Below are 17415 nucleotides of genomic sequence, written 5' to 3' on the forward strand. Positions count from 1 at the left end.
ATCCTTTCTTGTGAATCCAACACCGGCAAATGAACCGGAGCTCGCAATGAATTTTCTCATAATGAGGTGCTTCCCGACCCCCATGGATCCCGGTGATAATATCTCGGATCTCTCGCGCGTCGTTGATCGTCCTATGGGACCGAAGAAACGGAGTGTGACATGGTTCAGCTGGGTCATGGTTATGTTTGTCTCGAAAATCTTCAACAACCCAGAAACCAGTTCTTCCATCAAACTTCACCACCAAACGTGCCTTGCAGCCGCAGCGAGACTCAGGTCTGAGCCTATATACGCGGCCTTCCGTGGTCGGTTGCTTTTTGGGACGTCCGCCTTCTCGCGGAACACACAAAACGCCTTAGCCGAATTACTCCATCATCAAACCGCTTAACCTGGTCCAGCCGGACGCTGAACCCATAATCTTTAGCATATCTGTTGTAGAAAGAAAATGCTGTTGCTTCAGAAATAAAAGTCATCTCTTTTATCATTCAGTATAAATCCCGATTATTATCAGGATATTCATTGCCATTGCTACCTTTCTGTGTTTTCTCAGGCTGACTAGCGCTTGGCGTCGCCTGCAAGTATAAAACGTAGGCATTAATTAAAACTATAAATTTATGTGTTCCAGCTATATGAGACTGATAAAAAAGAGATAACAACCTGGCTCATGTCAACAGAATCCTCAGGAACTGATGCACCTTCCACATCATCAGTATGGCCCGTGTCCAAGTCAGATTCACCGTAATAGTCGTACTCAAGCTGCGTGTCAAATTGTGCCTGAAATTTATTAATGCATCGCGAAATTTAGTAACCGTAAATTTTACAGTTGCCATCATTTCATGCATCATTTTATGTCATTTTATGAGTCACTACACATACCTCACTAGTATTTAGACTGTCTGTGTGTTCACCATGGTTCTCATCATTTTGATCGTCTGTGTGTTCACCATGGTTGTCATCATTATCAAATTCATCGTACGCAATCTGCATAAATTATGACACGAGGAACCATATATTATTTGATGATGCTGGACTGCTGGTAATCGAAATGAAAAATAGTGCACCAAGAATATATAGTAATGTGGCTCACATCAAACTCGTCTTCGCTCCAGCCGGCTTCGTGCTGCAAATTTTCCTCCATCTCAGAGTCATCGGAATTATAGCCGACGTACTCGTTTTGTTCCTCAATCATACCAGATATAGAGTTCTCAATATTCTGTAGTATTGGACCATAATTAGAATTGAAAAACCGGCAGAATTGCGTCCTCTTACTATGCTAGAAGATGAAATCATGGGTACCTCTAATTTTAAACCCTAGCGGGGAAGATGCCGAGCCGGTGGCGCGCCTTTCCAAGGTCGTCGATCTGCGGGGGGCGGCGTCGAGATGCGAAACAACCACCGGCGGCGACGGACGTGCAGGCAACAACCACCGACGGCCGGGCCGGCAACACAACTGCTTGCGTTTTACCTAGCGACGGCGTGGAACAGCTCGATCAGATCTCCAGGGCCGATGAAAACGATGCATGCAATGGGAGCTAATCACGGTGATTAGCTTAGCACGTGGGACCCACCCACGTGGGGCCGTCCGTATAGATACGCCTAGGCCCTGTATACCCATACGAGTCTTATACTGGGCTTGGATATGGGTTTCGGCGTGCAGCACAAAAAAACAAAATCGGGACCACCGTACCCCTTCGGCGATGAGTCGCGAGTTTGCACAGGGTGCGCACCGAAGCACACCTCTTTGTACGAAACGAACAAGCAGGACATGTAACATTATCTTGTATGTGTATTGGTTACAGCGACTTCTTACAGTAAAACCAAACTTTTAAAGAATACACTATCCGTATCTTTATGGACTTGCAGGTTGCAGCGGGCTGCAAGCAAAACGAACAAGAAACGCATACACAAGTAATCGTGACAGACGCACGCCTATCATCTTGCTGTAAGTACTGGCCAAATCAACTACCGGCCAATTTCTCTGCTTCTCACTTGCATCGACTGATCAGTACTGCATAGGGGAGTTGAGCCCCTCCTGGATGGCCATGGGGTGCGGCGTGTTGTGCCGCTTGGACAGCGACGTCATGGCCAGTGACTCCCTGAAGGAAGCTCGCCGCTCCAGGCGCTTGACAGTGAACTGCGTGTAGGCGACGCGGATGTAGGGCGCGGCAGCCTCCTTGACCTTAAGGACTAAGAAGAAGGTGATCCGGTAAGCGAGGAGGAGGATGAAGATCATGGCAAGGTCAAGCCACTTTGAGTAGCTGACGCTCAGCCCCATCATGTTGGTGATGATGTACTCGCCGGTCAGCTTGTCTCCTCCTGGCGTCATCGGCTCGAACTCCAGCCCTAGAAGGTCGTTCTTGTATGCACCCTGCATGCCAATGCCAATGGTTTCAGATGCATGCAAGCTAGGATTTTACATGCACAGTTCATTGCGAAAATAGTTGAGCTGGCCCCCATCAATAGCTGTACCTTCAAACCCCATGATCCATAGACAATGTAGGACACCGGGTATTTCCAGAATATCTTGGGAAGTTCTGGGAGCAGCCGGAAGAATCCAGACGTCAACATCATAATCCCCTGCAAAATGCAAGCATCCATCATGTCAGACATCAACTACTGCAACAAGATTCAGCAACACAGAAGAGATAGCAAGTATTGCAGAATTACAATGACGCCAGCGCCGAGGATGAGACCCATGAGGAAGTTGGGCACCAGGGCAGAGATGATCATCATGAGACTCTCGATGACCGAGACACCACCGTAGAGGTTGAGGGCGAAGAAGGCGAAGTAGCTGAATCCTGGCCGGAACTTGACCATCCAGTACGTGATGGAGGCGCTGGCCCAGGACATGGTCAACAGGAACGGCATGGAGGAGAGGAAGTTGGATATGATGTAGGCGGCGACACCGTAGTGGCCGTTCTGTCGCTCGAGGGAGAAAACCTTCATCTCCTCGATGAAGGAGGGGAAGCCGCCGATGGACATGAAGGTCATGAAGCCGGAGACAAAACCACCGCACGAGGCGCGCGCCTGGATAGCGGTGTAGCCATTGCCAACGTCATAGTAGATGGTGCCTAGGCAGATGGCCATCAGGACGTAGATGATAATGCGCAGCCTGTAGTAGCCGAAGTCACGGTACATGTTGGTGTAGGACCGCTTCGTTAGCGTGCGCAGCTGCTTGAACCAGGTTGCTTGGCTGCCTTTCACTACCTCCTCCAACACACCCTCCTGCCAATATCCAGTGCAACAAGGTACAGTTAATATTTTGAAAAGTTCAGATCGGTGAAAATTCAAAAAAGGATGTTTGTCTTGAGAATTGCTTACTATTTTGCTTATCTCGTGTATTGTACTCCTAACCATCATGGCATAGTCCGAGATCCTGTACTTGTCCACGAGGCGCTCTCTGATTTCTGAAGTTGTGTACTTCAACAGGGGATCAAGATCTGCCTCCTTCAAACCAAGAAAATGCTTACTCTGGTAAGAATACAAGTCACATGTACCAAAACATCACCTTGCACACAAATACCAGTCTTAAGTTTGATCTTACTGCTCGCAGCTTCATGGATCCTTTCAAGGCTGTTGCGACATCATCAAAGTCAGAATTAACGCACCGGAGGAAGTGGTCAGATGGGTTCCTCCGGCTCGGGCAGGGGAACCCGGTTTCTGCAAAGAACTGAAGCAATAAAATCAACACAAATTCACATTGTTATTAATATGTTTGTACAAGCAAGTTGTCGTAAAAAATAACTCAAAGTAATTCATGGTAGTACCTGTGGTGCAAGCTTGGCGTCTCCGAAGTAGACTGTCTCACCACTGGAGAGGAGACAGAGGTCATCAAAGAGAGCGAAGACCTCACTGCTGGGTTGGTGCACCGATGAGATAATGGTGCGCCCACCGTCGATAGCGAGTGTGCGGAGCGTCTCAATGACGGAGAAGGCGGAGGCACTGTCGAGGCCACTGGTGGGCTCGTCGAGGAAGAGGAGGCGTGGCCGGGTGAGGATCTCTAGCGCGATGCACAGCCGCTTCTTCTCGCCGCCACTGATGCCCCGGAGGTGCCATGTGCCAATGGGCCGGTCCTCACATTCCCGAAGACCCATCTCGTTCAGTGTATCGTCGACGACGCGGCGCACCTCCGCCTTGGACATGCTCGATGGCAACCGCAGCAGCGCCGAGTAGGTCACTGTCTCCCGGACGGTCAGTGTGCCCAGCAGAACGTTCTCTTGTGTCACGTATGCCTGTACACCGAAGGAACACACTACCGATGTCAAACACAGGCAGGTGTAACTGGAGAAAATTCAGTAGATCTTGGCACATCATTTGTTAAGAAAACAAATTCTAGCTCATGTTCTCAGTACTCCATTCAGGCCTATGTCCAGATTGCCTCAATCGATTCAGAGGCTGGAGCGTCACCTCCAAAATATTGTATGTCCAGATTGTGTAATCTATCCCGATGTAATGATAAAAAAATTAGCACTCTTGTTCTTGCAGACATAATCTTTATGTTGCAAAGTGACATCGCAAATACCTCGTGCATAATCACTTTTGAAATTTAAGGTTCCAACTACTAGTTTGCAACTACCTCACACATAATAACTTGTGAAGTTGCTACCCACACCTGTAGTTGGTTGTGGGTTAAGGCTTGTTAGCAGTTTAACACACTAGACATAGGTTTCGTGTTTTGAGGAACATATGGTATATAATTCGTATGAGTTTGGAATGGTTAAGGAGTGGACTAGAGTTTTATACAAGTCAAAGTTTTGCAGCATGCATGACAGCGGAGTGTCCATTCCACATTAACTATTTTCATTGACTAACACCATCAGCGGGATGGCATGCATGTCGTACTGAAAGGGACTGACAACTGCATTTCGTAATCCAAGGTATCCTCCTATTTAACATGAAACAAGAATTGGTTGCACTTTTAATGGCAGTGTCATTTTCATTCTTCATGTTCTGATGGCAACAACCTCCTGCAAAGTGCCCTTCACATACTTAACTGAAATGTACTTAGGCTATCTTTGGCATTGCAGGGGCTTTTCAAAGGCATGGACATAATCATTTCTACTTTTGGATGTGATGTTGGTTGAGATGCGCTCTATTTCAGATGTCAACCCCAAAATGGCCAAGATATTTTACTAAGCAGTACATTGCATCATCATATGCTTTGTAGAATTTTGAGTTGGAAATAACCATAGTGCAATCAAAGTAAATAAAAGGAAATTTGAGCCTAAAAACAGTTTCTTTAGGGGGGCTGATTTTTCTGAGTGTACTGAAAACTAAATTTAGATGGAGAAACCATCATCAGTCTAGTTATGAAGCTGCAGATGAAAGGCTTAATGTGTCCTAAGTTCTAACTACCAATTAATGGCTTGCTTTTGGTACCATTCATATGATCTATCAAAATCAAAGCAAGATTAAAAGGAACCTTTCCGTGGCACTAGTGTTGCTAAGTATGGTAAGTTGATGCGTGTAACCTTTCTGTTGGCACTATAATTCATAATCACTTCGTGCATATCGAGTACTCAACTCCAGCCGTGACCGATAAAATAGGTGATGAACCATAAGCAGATAATAGAGATCATACACATAGTATGTTACTGAATCTTCATTTTGTTGGCGTGAGGAAGAGACTAAGAAAATGGGTAAAAAACAAGGAATGATAGATTTGGTTTCGGTGGAGAGATAGCTCACCACGGCGCCAAAGTCGAGCCGCCTCTTCTTGCCGTTGAGCAGCACCTTGCCGGTCTGGAGCACATTCCTCGCCAGCCTCCCTGCCAAGCCAAAGTCGAACGGTTTGAACTTTTTCATCGAATAAATCGAGCAATAAATTAAAGGAAAAGATACAACATTTTTGGACTGCTAGATCCAAAGAAGTTGGTGAAGGGCTTCCTGTTAATCTGTACGAGTAGGGGACAGGAGACATACATGGCCAGAACTAGTAGTGATACGAGTGGCATACCTGAGAGGGAGTCGAGGAGGGTGGACTTGCCGGAGCCGGACGGCCCCATGATGGCGACGATTCTACCGGGCACCGCGTAGCCGTAGAGGCCCTGCAAGAGCTTCTTGGTGGCACGGCCGCCGGAGCCCGGCAGCACGGCCGTGAGGTTCTCCCATGTGAGGCTCGCCCCTCCCGTCTCCGCGTACCGCGCCGCCGGCGACAGCGCCCCCGCCCACGCCGTCCCGTTCCCCTCCCCCATCTCCACTCCTCCGCCTGGTTTCCTCTCTTCTTCCACTCCAAGAGACTACGGATGCTAGCTTATGCTCGTGACACCTCTTCTCCGGCGCGAGCGAGCGAGAGAGCGGCCAGCGCAGCCGAACGAGGCTCAGCTACCCAACCAGCTCACCATTAATGTCGAGAGAGAGAGAAATGGAGAGAGAGTGAGAGACAGAGAGATTGCCGGGCTGGAATTTATGCAACCAGGCGCGTTCATCCATGGACCTCTTTTTCTCCACGACTGTCCACTTCACCCTCATTTTCAATTCACGGTTGGGGAGGTGGCGAGGCGAGAGGCATTCATGGCGGTGGGGGTTGCGAAGCAGGTGGTAGTAACTGCGGCTAATCAAGTCGGCCAGGGCTCGGCGAGGGTACTCCAGGCCACTACCCAGTGGCCAGTACTACAGTGCAGCTCCTTGGCTCTATCATGCCCTCGCTAATCAATGGGATTAGCTGGGGCAGATTGGTGGTTACTTAATCCAAAGGGTTTGCGCGCGCTGCGTAACCGTACCGACAGGGACAGCGTTTCATGGAATGGAGATGGGACACGATACGCTTGTGCAGTTGCAGCCCTGCAGGTGTACATACGTGCTGTCTCGCAGGTAAGCGGCGGCGGAGCTTGGACTATAAGGAAACGGCGCAGGGTTTCTACATGACTTTTCTTTGCAATAAAAGGGAGGGCAAATACTTGCCCCGAAGAGGCTCCATAAGAGCACGTCTAAGAGCATCTCCAACAGGCGCGCTATATAGGCCGCGCGGCGTAAAAACGTCCGATATAGCGCGCGCGGGACAGAATCAGGCGCTCCAGCAGGCGCGGTAAACGGCGCGGTGCTGTAAAATTTTTAGGGCGCGCGGCGTTTTGCACAATCCGGAGCGGCATATCTGGCGCGTCGGCTACAGCGCGCGGCATCGCTCGTCCAACCGCGAAAAATCCCCCGCGCCGAAACTTCCTCCCCGCGTCGCTGCCCCGAGCCCAATCCGTCGTCTCCGCGCGCCGCCGGCGATCCCGACGATGGACGACCCCTCCGGCAACCCGCCGACCCCTCCCTACTCGTCACACCCTCCGCCGCCGCCGCCACTTCCGCCGCGCCGCCGCCAAACCCTAGCGGCGGCGCCGACGCCGGGAACCCAACGGCTGCTGCGCGGGCGCTGTTCGTCCCGCCGCGCGGGGCACTACACGCAGGCGCTGCCGCGGCGCAGATGGCCGCGCAGGGCACCGGCAACGCGCGGCCCGCGCCGAGGAGGCATGGGAGGCATGGGCGGCATGGGAAGCATGCCCATGCCCACCATGGGAGGCATGGGCGGCATGGGAAGCATGCCCATGCCCACCATGGGAGGCATGGGCGGCATGGGAAGCATGCCCATGCCCTCCATGGGAGGCATGGCCGGCATGGGAAGCATGCCCATGCCCTCCATGGGAGGCATGGCCGGCATGGGAAGCATGCCCATGCCCTCCATGGGAGGTATGGCCGGCATGGGAGGCTATGGAGGCATGGCCGGCATGGGAGGATCAAGCTATGGAGGAGTGTTTGGAGGGACCATGGGAGGCTCCGTGAGTGGTGTGTACGGGAGTATGGGAGCACCACCGGGAGGCTTCGTGTCTTCCATGAATGCTACTATTCCTCCTTCAACCCAAGATGACGAGGACGAAGAAGAAGGTGTTGACTTGGAAAATGCGGAAGTGTGATATGCATTTGTGATATGCATTGTTTCACTTTGTCCATTTGAACCATATGTCGTGTGTCATTGTTGAACTACGTCATTTTGTGTGTCCTTGTTGAACTATGTGATGTTGTTGCACTTTGTGTCATTTATTTCATGAATTGTGTCATTTCTTTCATGAATTGTGAATGCAAAATAGACTAGAAATCTGTTTTCCGCGCCGCGCGCGCTGTATTTTGCAGCGCCCGGCGGAGGACCATTTTTCCTGCGCGCGCACGCGCTGTATTTTGCCGCGCCCGGCGGAGGAAAAAACGGCACAGCGCGCCATATCTGTTTACCGCGCGCGGATTCTTGGTTTTAGCGCGCCGCGATATAGCGCGCCTGTTGGAGATGCTCTAACAGACCTTGTATTCGCTTGCCCCGTATCGAGCGAATACATGGCCTGTATCTAAAAATTTGGCACGCACGAACCATTCCATTTAGTAGATCCCTTATTTCATCTCGTATTTAAAAAAAATGCAAAACCCATGAGAATTCATAGATAGTTCTTCACATAGATCATAGATAGAGGATATACAAAATTGCACGATCCTACTGGATCGCGACTTCTACAATGCTAGGGATGCGCCTAGTTCGTCGAGGATGATGATCGGAGTGGTGGCGGCGGCCTCCCGAGCCTTCAGCTCCTCGACGGCGGCGATGGCCTGCGCCACCTCCTCCGCGTCCGCCTGCGCCTTATCGGCGGCGTCCTTCTTGGACGCGGCCACCGCCTCCAAGAAGAGGGGGTCCTCCCCCTCCTCCGCCTCCTCTTCCTCGTCGCCGGCTCGTGGTGCTCCTCCGCTGGAGCTCCCCTCCCACACGGCCTTCCACGTGCGTTCCTGCTCCCACGCGCTCCGCCACTTCTCGAATTCGCCGCTGCTCATCGGCTTCAACGGTGGGTCGACCTTGTGGTAGCGGCCGCCCTCCGCGAAGTCCCGAAGCGTCGGACCCGACGTACTTGCACGCCGCACGCCGACTCCCGGCGACGGAGAATTTGCAGTGGCGACGCCATGCCTCCTTCACCGTGGCCGGCTCGCGGGAACGCTTCGATCCGGCGGCGGGCGAGAGGCTGCTCCTACGCTGTGCGCTCATGGCTGGCGGCGGTGAAAATGCAGCGGCGTGCGCATGGGAATTGCTCGTCGGAGTGGTAGCGGCGCACGACGGGGCTAGGGTTGCGAGTGAGGGGTTGGACCCCCACTCGCACCTTCACCCTCTATTTGTAGAGGGCGGCGGGATGGGTTTGACGGGCCCCGTATTCTGCCGATACGGGCCGGCCCAAATACGGGGCCTGCTAGACGGCCCATTTCGCCCTCACCCGCTATCCCGCCGGAATAATACGGAGTACCAGCGTATTATCCACTGGTATCCACGAAATGCACGACGGCGCTCTCACTATAATTGGAGGAGTATTACAATACACGAGAGGACACTCTACGCGCTATCAATATGGTGTATATTTCTCTCATCTATTCTATGACTACCTTGGACTATATATAGGAGCAAACAACTCTCTTTCTTGGCAGACACGAAATAGAGTTGTAGATGTGCTACGTCTAGCATGTTTGGCATGCCGTAGTCCGTTGGGACTCCTTCCATAGTACAGCAGGTAAACAGATTTCGGGTCATATTCAACAATGAACATGAACAAGTTTCTAACAGTTATAACACTTGTTCATATGTACTGTACAAAAATTTCAGATTTTTTAATTTATTTGCTATAATTTAATTTTTTTATTCAACCATACGCATCTACACTTGGATTCAGAAATGACTTTTCCTTCCCATAACCTCATCCATACTTGCTGTTTGGAACCAAGTTCCGATAGAGCATTCTATTCGGTCCTACAGGGCTGCAAACGGACTAAGAGCATCTCCAACCGCGTCTTCCAAAGCGTCCCCAAACGGCGTATGATTTAGCGTTTGAGGGACACGTTTTCTTCGTGTCACGGTTGGGGGACGTCGCTCCCCAGTCACGTCCTCCAAACAGAATTTGAGATTTTTCAAATTTAATGGAAAATAGTTGAATTTATTCAAAATTGCTATATATTACATAGATTCGAATGAAATTCGATGAAATTAAACCTAAACCCTAATAATACTTGCGGCGGCTAGAGGGGCCGTAGTACTGGTGGAAGTTGTACATGTTGTCGACAACGATGTCCTGCTTGCAACGCTCGTCGGCTTCGTCGACGGGCTCGTCCTTCACTGTGCCGCTTGGCCCAGCTTCGCCGTCGTCGGTGAGGCCGACGGACGGCATCCCAGCGTCGCGGATGGACATGGCGATCGCCGCGTTGAGGTTGCCCCTCCAGGCATCCTTGTCGTTCAACGGTGCCATGTACGCCGCGCGCAAGCCAGGGCAGTCCTCGGGGGTCGTCAGCATGGTTCGTACTTAACAACCAACTCATAAATTGTTAAACACATAACTTTCTATAGTGGTATCACCCAACGCTTTACTTTCTCATGAGGTTAAAACTACACGAAAGAGATATTTTGAAGTATCTGGAGGCATAGCACACATATTATACTTGGAGTTAGGTAGTATGGTTGGTGTTTGGTTTGATGTGTTTGGAGAAAAGTCTTAGCTTGTTTTAAGAATTTCTTTGGGCTAGCAAAAAGATCTTGAACCATTTCATAGTGTCCATAGTGGCAATCATTCATTATTAATAAGGCTCCTTAGTATTAGACATCCATGTATATGAGAAAAAGGTAGCGCTATACAAGGCACTAGCAAAATATCATTCATCAAAGTATTTGAAACTAGCAACACTAAGCATAACTTTGAATTTCAACTTTTTTGCTTCCGTTCCCTTTTCTTTCATGGCATACAACTATAATCAAGTCCTTCAATCATGGGATAGTTTGCTTCAGTAGATCTTTTCTAAACATGCAAAATATCTATCATGGTGGTCTCATGTATTTTGAAGCAAAACTAGACATAACACTAGACAAAGACCCTACAAGTATGTACGCTAGTATTTACTTACTTCATTCAAGTGATGTGGAGATCATGTGGTGGATTGTATCTTGGTGCTACCTCCTTCCTTGAAAAGTGTTCCATACACTTCTTATGTGGGAATTGAAACTTCGCATTTCCTTCCTTTGTGTTAATGATTGCACCTGTAGTTCTCAAAAAAGTTCTTCCAAAAATTATAGGACAAGAGGTTTTTCTCCCCGTATCCATGATAACAAAATCAACATGCAAAAAAGTCATATGTAACTCAACCATTATATCATTTACTTTTCTAAAGCATGTGTGGTTGAGTCATTAGAAAGAAAAATATCTATTGAACATTTTCTCATAGTTTTGAGTTCTAGTAGATCATATAATTCTTTTGATAACACAGAGACACTAGATCCACGATCTAAGATAGCATGATAGGTCTCTTTTCCAATAGTGATTAATGTTTTGGGGAGCCAAGCATCCTCAAGCTTTGGTGGTATCATGGCTTCATTATTATATCTTTCAATCTTTTCTTTGATGGCATCGTTTGCTATGTAGGAGCCAAAACCTGCTTGATGAACAATAATGGATGGGTCATTAGAAAAGTTTTGTAGGATATTAATAAGTTTATTCAAGCTGCATTTATCAAGGTCAAGTAGAGGTTCTTTTGTTTCACTTAGCATTTTAACTTCCTCTACTTGTTTGTCATTTGTGATCATTATTGTTTCTTTTTCTCTTTCTTCCATCATATTAAGGGTCTCTCAAGAATTGTCTATTACTTGTTGCACATATTTAGTACTTTCCTCTTCTTCTTTTTTTGGCTTGGATGAGGTTTTTAAAAGACATAAATTCTTGTGTTAGAGTGTCCATTTTTCATTTAAAGCATTTTGTCTTTCAAACTTGGCTATGAATTCTTAATTAGTTCCTTTTGTGGTGATATAAAATATCTAATGGTATTTTCTAAATCATTGGAGTTATTATTACCACTTGTGCATTTGTTAGGAACATATGGTGACCTACCATATGAGTTTTTGTATTTGTTCCCATATCCATTGTTACCAACATTTTCTTATGTAGTTGTTCCCATATCCATTATCAATGTTTTGTTTCGATATGTAGGTAAATATGGCATCTATTTTATTGGATAAAGGGTATACTTCTTCAATAGAGTTTACTTTTCTAGATGAGTTTGGTATTCTTTCAGTATGTCATTGACTATGGTTGTGTAGCATGTTTTCTAGGATGATTTTAGTTCCAGCCACAGTTTTACTAATAAAAGCATCCCTTCCAGCAGAGTCTGTCATTAACTCTATGTGGTGGGCGAGTTCTAAGCACGTTCTTTATTCTTTCCCAAGCGGTTGCTACATGTTCTTTATCCTTTTACCTAAATGATACGATACTATTTCTGTTTTATAGGATTTTAACAGGTGGGTAGTATTTCGTTATAAAAGCTTATTTAAGGTCATCCTAAATTTTTTTGCTAGCAGTAATATTTGTACAACAAACCAACTTTCGTGCCGACACAACATGTATAGTTGGAGCCATAGACTAACTATGTTATCTAGGTATTGGGGGTTGGACAAATTTTATCGGATTATCCTCTTTGAGGACATCGGATTATCCACAAAAAGTGTCAGATAATCCGTATCTGTCGGATAATCAATACCAGTCTGCTACCGTATCCGTTGACTATTCGCTTGACCAATATCCACATATGTATCCATATCCGGCGGATTTCTAAAAATACATATCATATCCTCAAGAACGAATGTGGATGCGGATATGAAGCAGAAATTATACGTACCATTTACATCCCTAATGCAGGAGCCGTGGAAGAATGCGTCTTTTGCCATGGACGATCTATCCCACTCGCTATTTTGAACTTTAAAAGAAAATTTATTTGAGGATAGGGACTAGCACTTAGGACGTTTTCAGCGGCATGTCCTATTTGACAAGGGCTCCCAGGGCAGCCAGGGCCATGGTGTGGGCCCTGGTAATTTTTTCTTGCATATGGATACACAATTTGGGAGCGTCTATCCTCCGCATTTAGCGGAGCAAAGCGTTGCTCTGCTTAAGGTTCTTTCTCCTGGGTCATGCCTTTCCTTCCTTCCTTTTCTTTCTTTCCGTTCACTTTAGATTTTGAAATCTGGTCAAAATTTAAAACAAAACAAAATTCAAAATCACACAAATTGAAAACCGAACAATTTTAAAAATATAGAATTTTAAAATCAAACAAAATAAATATTTGAACAAATTTAAAATTTGAAATACTTCGGATTTGAACAAATTTATAATATACACATTTTTTAAATCAGAACAAAAAAACAAATCTAAACAAATTTCGAAATCAGCAACACCAACGCAGCAAAAACCAAAAAGAAACCAACGAAAAACAAAAAAAAACCTGAGAAACTCCCAAAAAATGGAAAAACAAAGGGAAAAAACGTACATGCTAGGTGCTAATGAGCTTGCCAACTCCGTCCGTCGTCAAGCAATACAAAGAAATCCAGGTGCTCTCCTCTCCACCGCTTTGAGAGTCGTCTTCCAGCTCTCAGCTCCTCTTCCTTCCTCCTCCGACGGCGCTGCCGCCTGGAGTGTGGACGGGGGTGGAAGCTGGGTTCACTCTGTGTATATTAGGTGGTCCACGTATAGTTTGGAGTCTGCCCATGTGGCGTATGGCGTGATGCCGTCCCGGAGCTTCTTGGCATCGGCGAGCAGCACTGAGATGCGGCGGAAGCACCTCTTGTGCTGGCGTCCATGGAGGACGGTGGTAGAGAGTGGATCTGGCCGAAGGTCCCTCCCCCTTAATAAGCTCGCGAATCTTCTTGGTCAAATCACATCTGCAGTTTTCTCCTCTTCCTTGTGCCATCGTGGTGATGGAGGAGAAGCAGAGGAGTTGCAGCTCTGTGTCTTGACAGGGGGAGGAGCCTCTCTGATCTGGAGTTGCTGTCATCGATTCCGGTGCAGCAGGTTTGCTAAGAGCACATCACCAGCAGCTCCTTGTACGGAGATCTCCGTCCAGCTGCGGTATCTGGCCGAGAAGCGGCCGTATGGAGCGTACGCGTCTAATCGACGCCAGCTCTTTTCTTACCTCCTGGCCATTGCGCCAAAAAGGAGGCAGTACATCTTTGGTGGGGCTTCTGCGACGACCTCCGGTGAAGGCTGGAGCCGGCGGCGCGGCGAGATGGACGATCCAAGTGGTGTAGTCCCGGTTTCGTCGATCTTGGTTCCTGCCTGGAGATGCAAAGAGGAATTGAAGGACCACATTGCAGTCTAGTTCTATCTTCTGGGGTCCTTTCTGTAAACTATCTGGACCTAGGTGTATTTTCTTTTCTTATTTGGGTCCTACTGCTTGTTGTACAATGGATAAGATAAATGGATAAGCAGCTCCGGGTCCTTCAAGGCCCTTCTTCTGTTCAAAAAAAAAAAAAACTCCATCCGTTGTCCGTCGCTTGAGGTGGGGGTGAATCGCTCTGAGCGGCGAATAGGAATTGCCACACAGTTTTCAGATCTGACCCAGGTTCTGAAACCCAGGTTCTGAATACCAGCCGGGCCACCGTAGCCTGTTAATCTATCTGAATTTCTGCAAAATCTAACTCTATCAGTCTAGCCCACCAAACCAGCCCATAGAAGCGAGCGCTCTAGTGGCTCAGCTGAAATTGCTCCATCATTTCCTTTTCTCGCATGTACGCCTTGCAGATTGCAGCTGTTGTTTGAAGCTTGCCAATACGTGCATTACAGCAGGAGCATTCCATCAAGTTCTATGATCTGTCCCCGAATTTCTCTTCCTCATGGCTTCAACTGATACAATTTCGTTCGAGTTTCGTTTTGTACTATTGGATATTCGGATATAGTTTTTCTTCATGTTTTGCTTATTTGTCGGTTCATTAATCATCAACATCAAACCCTATAATAACTATGCCATCGAGCAGAAATATGGTGGAGAACCTAGGTGGGGGCGCACCTGATTAAAAGAAAAAAAAGGAAAAAGTGCCATTTAAACGTTTCAAAAAAGTGTGGACTGTACAACTTGTCATTTTTTTGTAGGTTATATATTTTAAATTTTAGGTTTAAACTTGACATACACATATCTGCATATATTCTCTACAAGCATGATATATTCCATATTTTCTTGCCATTTTTAGTATTATTCTGTTTTATTTTTCAAAACGGGTTCTCGCGCACCCGAGAGCAAAAATTCACATCATGCAATCGAGCCACAATTTTCTTGCGCTTTCATATGGGGTATTTTTCAAAAAATAACAAATAGTTCTTAGCTTTTAGCTCGGGGCTTCGCCAAATCCTGGCTCCGCCACTTCTATTTGGGACACCAAATGTATTAGTTTTGTTTCGTTTGGATCAACCTGCGGATAGGGCATAGGCACTGGTCCTTCCCTGGTCCGTTTGGGATGGGAAACACAGCGGCCAAATCCATTTGCTCCGTGCTGGCTATTTTGACTTTTTATTCCCATTTCACGAGAATAGTGTAATTTACAACCAAATAAACAACATAGTTCACGGTCGAATATAGTTCACAAGCAAATAAAAGGAAAGGAGATGAATATTTGTTTCCTACATGAGCCCACATATTCTCAATCAATCCGCTTGAAGTCGGTCGTGAGTGTGCCGGTCACGGATCTCATGGTGCACTCGAAGGAACTGTTCAAATGATGTTTTTCCTTGCTCCGGCTCAACCAATTCACCCTAAAATTGCCACCATTGGTCAATGAGGCTACCATCACATCCTCAACGATTATGATGTGCATAATCACACAAGCATTCAACACCTTCCACATGGTCTCAGCGTTTAATGCTCTAGCAGGGTGCCGAACAATAGCCCACCGAAATTAGAGCACACCAAATACCTAATTCAGATCCTTCCTACAAGCCTCTTGTTAATAGTCAAATCTCCAACATTTCTCTTCTCTTTAGGGTTGTAGATTGTCTTCACTCTTCACAATTATAGACCAGTTAGGATAGATGCTATTGGCTAGATAATATCTCTTGGTGTATGCATGACCATTGATATCATAGTTCACCACCAATGGAGCATTGCCTCTGGCAAGGCTAGAGATTAGAGAATATCGAAGAGCACCGGAGCAAATGGATATCACTGTGAGAACTAGTCATGCCGAAGAAAGGATGTCAAATCCAATCATCTTGTGAAGCAACAACCAAAAGAGTGATAGTACACCTACAGCTGGGCATGGGCAGCCCGGCCCGGACAACTGATGTCTATGGGTGCTTCTATTCTTGTAGACAGTGTTGGACCTCCAAGAGCAGAGGTTTGTAGAACAGCAGCAAGTTTCCCTTAAGTGGATCACCCAAGGTTTATCGAACTCAGGGAGGAAGAGGTCAAAGATATCCCTCTCATGCAACCCTGCAACCACAAAGCAAGAAGTCTCTTGTGTCCCCAACACACCTAATAGGTGCACTAGTTCGGCGAAGAGATAGTGAAATACAAGTGGTATGAATGAATATGAGCAGTAGTAACGGCGCCAAAAAAGTGCTTGCTGGCGTGCAGATGATGGTAGTAATATTGTAGGAAGTAAAGATGCAGTAAAACAAGAAACAAGCAGCGATAGCGATATTTAGGAACAAGACCTAGGGATCATACTTTCACTAGTAGACACTCTCAACATTGATCACATAACAGAATAAATAGATAGATGCTAGACTCTACACCCTCTTGTTGGATGATGAACACCACTAACTCGTGTAGGATTACACGAACCCTCAATGCCGGAGTTAACAAGCTCCACAATATTCAATGTTCATATTTAAATAACCTTAGAGTGCATAACGGATCAACATAACCAAACCAAGTACTAACATAGCATGCACACTCGTCACCTTCACACTACGAAAGGAGGAATAGATCACATCAATACTATCATAGCAATAGTTAACTTCATAATCTACAAGAGATCACAATCATAGCCTACGCCAAGTACTTCACGATGCACACACTCGTCACCATTACACCGTGCAGGAGGAATAAACTACTTTAATAACATCACTAGAGTAGCACACGGATAAATTGTGATACAAAACACATTGCAATCATAAAGGGATATAAATAAGCACTTCACTATGCCATTCATAACAGGTGAATAAGTATTCTGTGAAATATAGCCTAAGAGACCCACACGGTGCACACACTCGTCACCTTTACACACGTGGGACAAGGAGTCTCCGAGAGATCACATAAGTAAAATCCACTTGACTAGCATAATGACATCTAGATTACAAGCATCATCATATGAATCTCAATCATGTAAGGCAGCTCATGAGATTATTGTATTGAAGTACATAGGAGAGAGATGAACCACATAGCTACCGGTACATCCCCGAGCCTCGATGGAGAACTACTCCTCCTCATGGGAGACAGCAGCGTTGATGGAGATGGCGGTGGTGTCGATGGAGAAGCCTTCCGGGGGCACTTCCCTGTCCCGGCGGCGTGCCGGAACAGAGACTCCTGTCCCCCAGATCTTGGCTTCGCGATGGCGGCGGCTCTGGAAGGTTTTCTCTGGTTCCGTCGAACGTGGTAGAGTTTTCGCGACGG

The 17415-nt window shown here is 46.9% G+C and overlaps 1 protein-coding gene across 1 annotated transcript; it reads right to left on the bottom strand.

Moving 5' to 3' along the window:
• Positions 1-1737: 1737 nt before the first annotated feature.
• On the bottom strand, positions 1738-6191 carry LOC124649310 (ABC transporter G family member 12-like). Its single transcript, XM_047188962.1, has 8 exons — positions 5954-6191; positions 5686-5765; positions 3765-4229; positions 3542-3667; positions 3319-3444; positions 2665-3222; positions 2467-2574; positions 1738-2365 (listed from the first exon to the last, which is right to left on the bottom strand). Exons 1-8 carry the CDS (start codon positions 6189-6191, stop codon positions 2000-2002), a joined length of 2067 nt encoding a protein of 688 aa, XP_047044918.1. The 3' UTR covers positions 1738-1999.
• Positions 6192-17415: the final 11224 nt, after the last annotated feature.

This window comes from Lolium rigidum, chromosome 4, assembly GCF_022539505.1.
Source record: "Lolium rigidum isolate FL_2022 chromosome 4, APGP_CSIRO_Lrig_0.1, whole genome shotgun sequence".
Lineage (NCBI taxonomy): Eukaryota > Viridiplantae > Streptophyta > Magnoliopsida > Poales > Poaceae > Lolium > Lolium rigidum.

What these genes read in the sequence shown, in the direction of transcription:
- LOC124649310 (XM_047188962.1), bottom strand. Translation starts at nt 6,191, where the DNA reads ATGGGGGAGGGGAACGGGACGGCGTGGGCGGGGGCGCTGTCGCCGGCG. An exon ending in CCTCCTCGACTCCCTCTCAG is followed by an intron (nt 5,766 to 5,953) that starts GTATGCCACTCG and finishes TTGGCTTGGCAG; the next exon opens with GGAGGCTGGCGAGGAATGTG. An exon ending in ACGCCAAGCTTGCACCACAG is followed by an intron (nt 3,668 to 3,764) that starts GTACTACCATGA and finishes TTATTGCTTCAG; the next exon opens with TTCTTTGCAGAAACCGGGTT.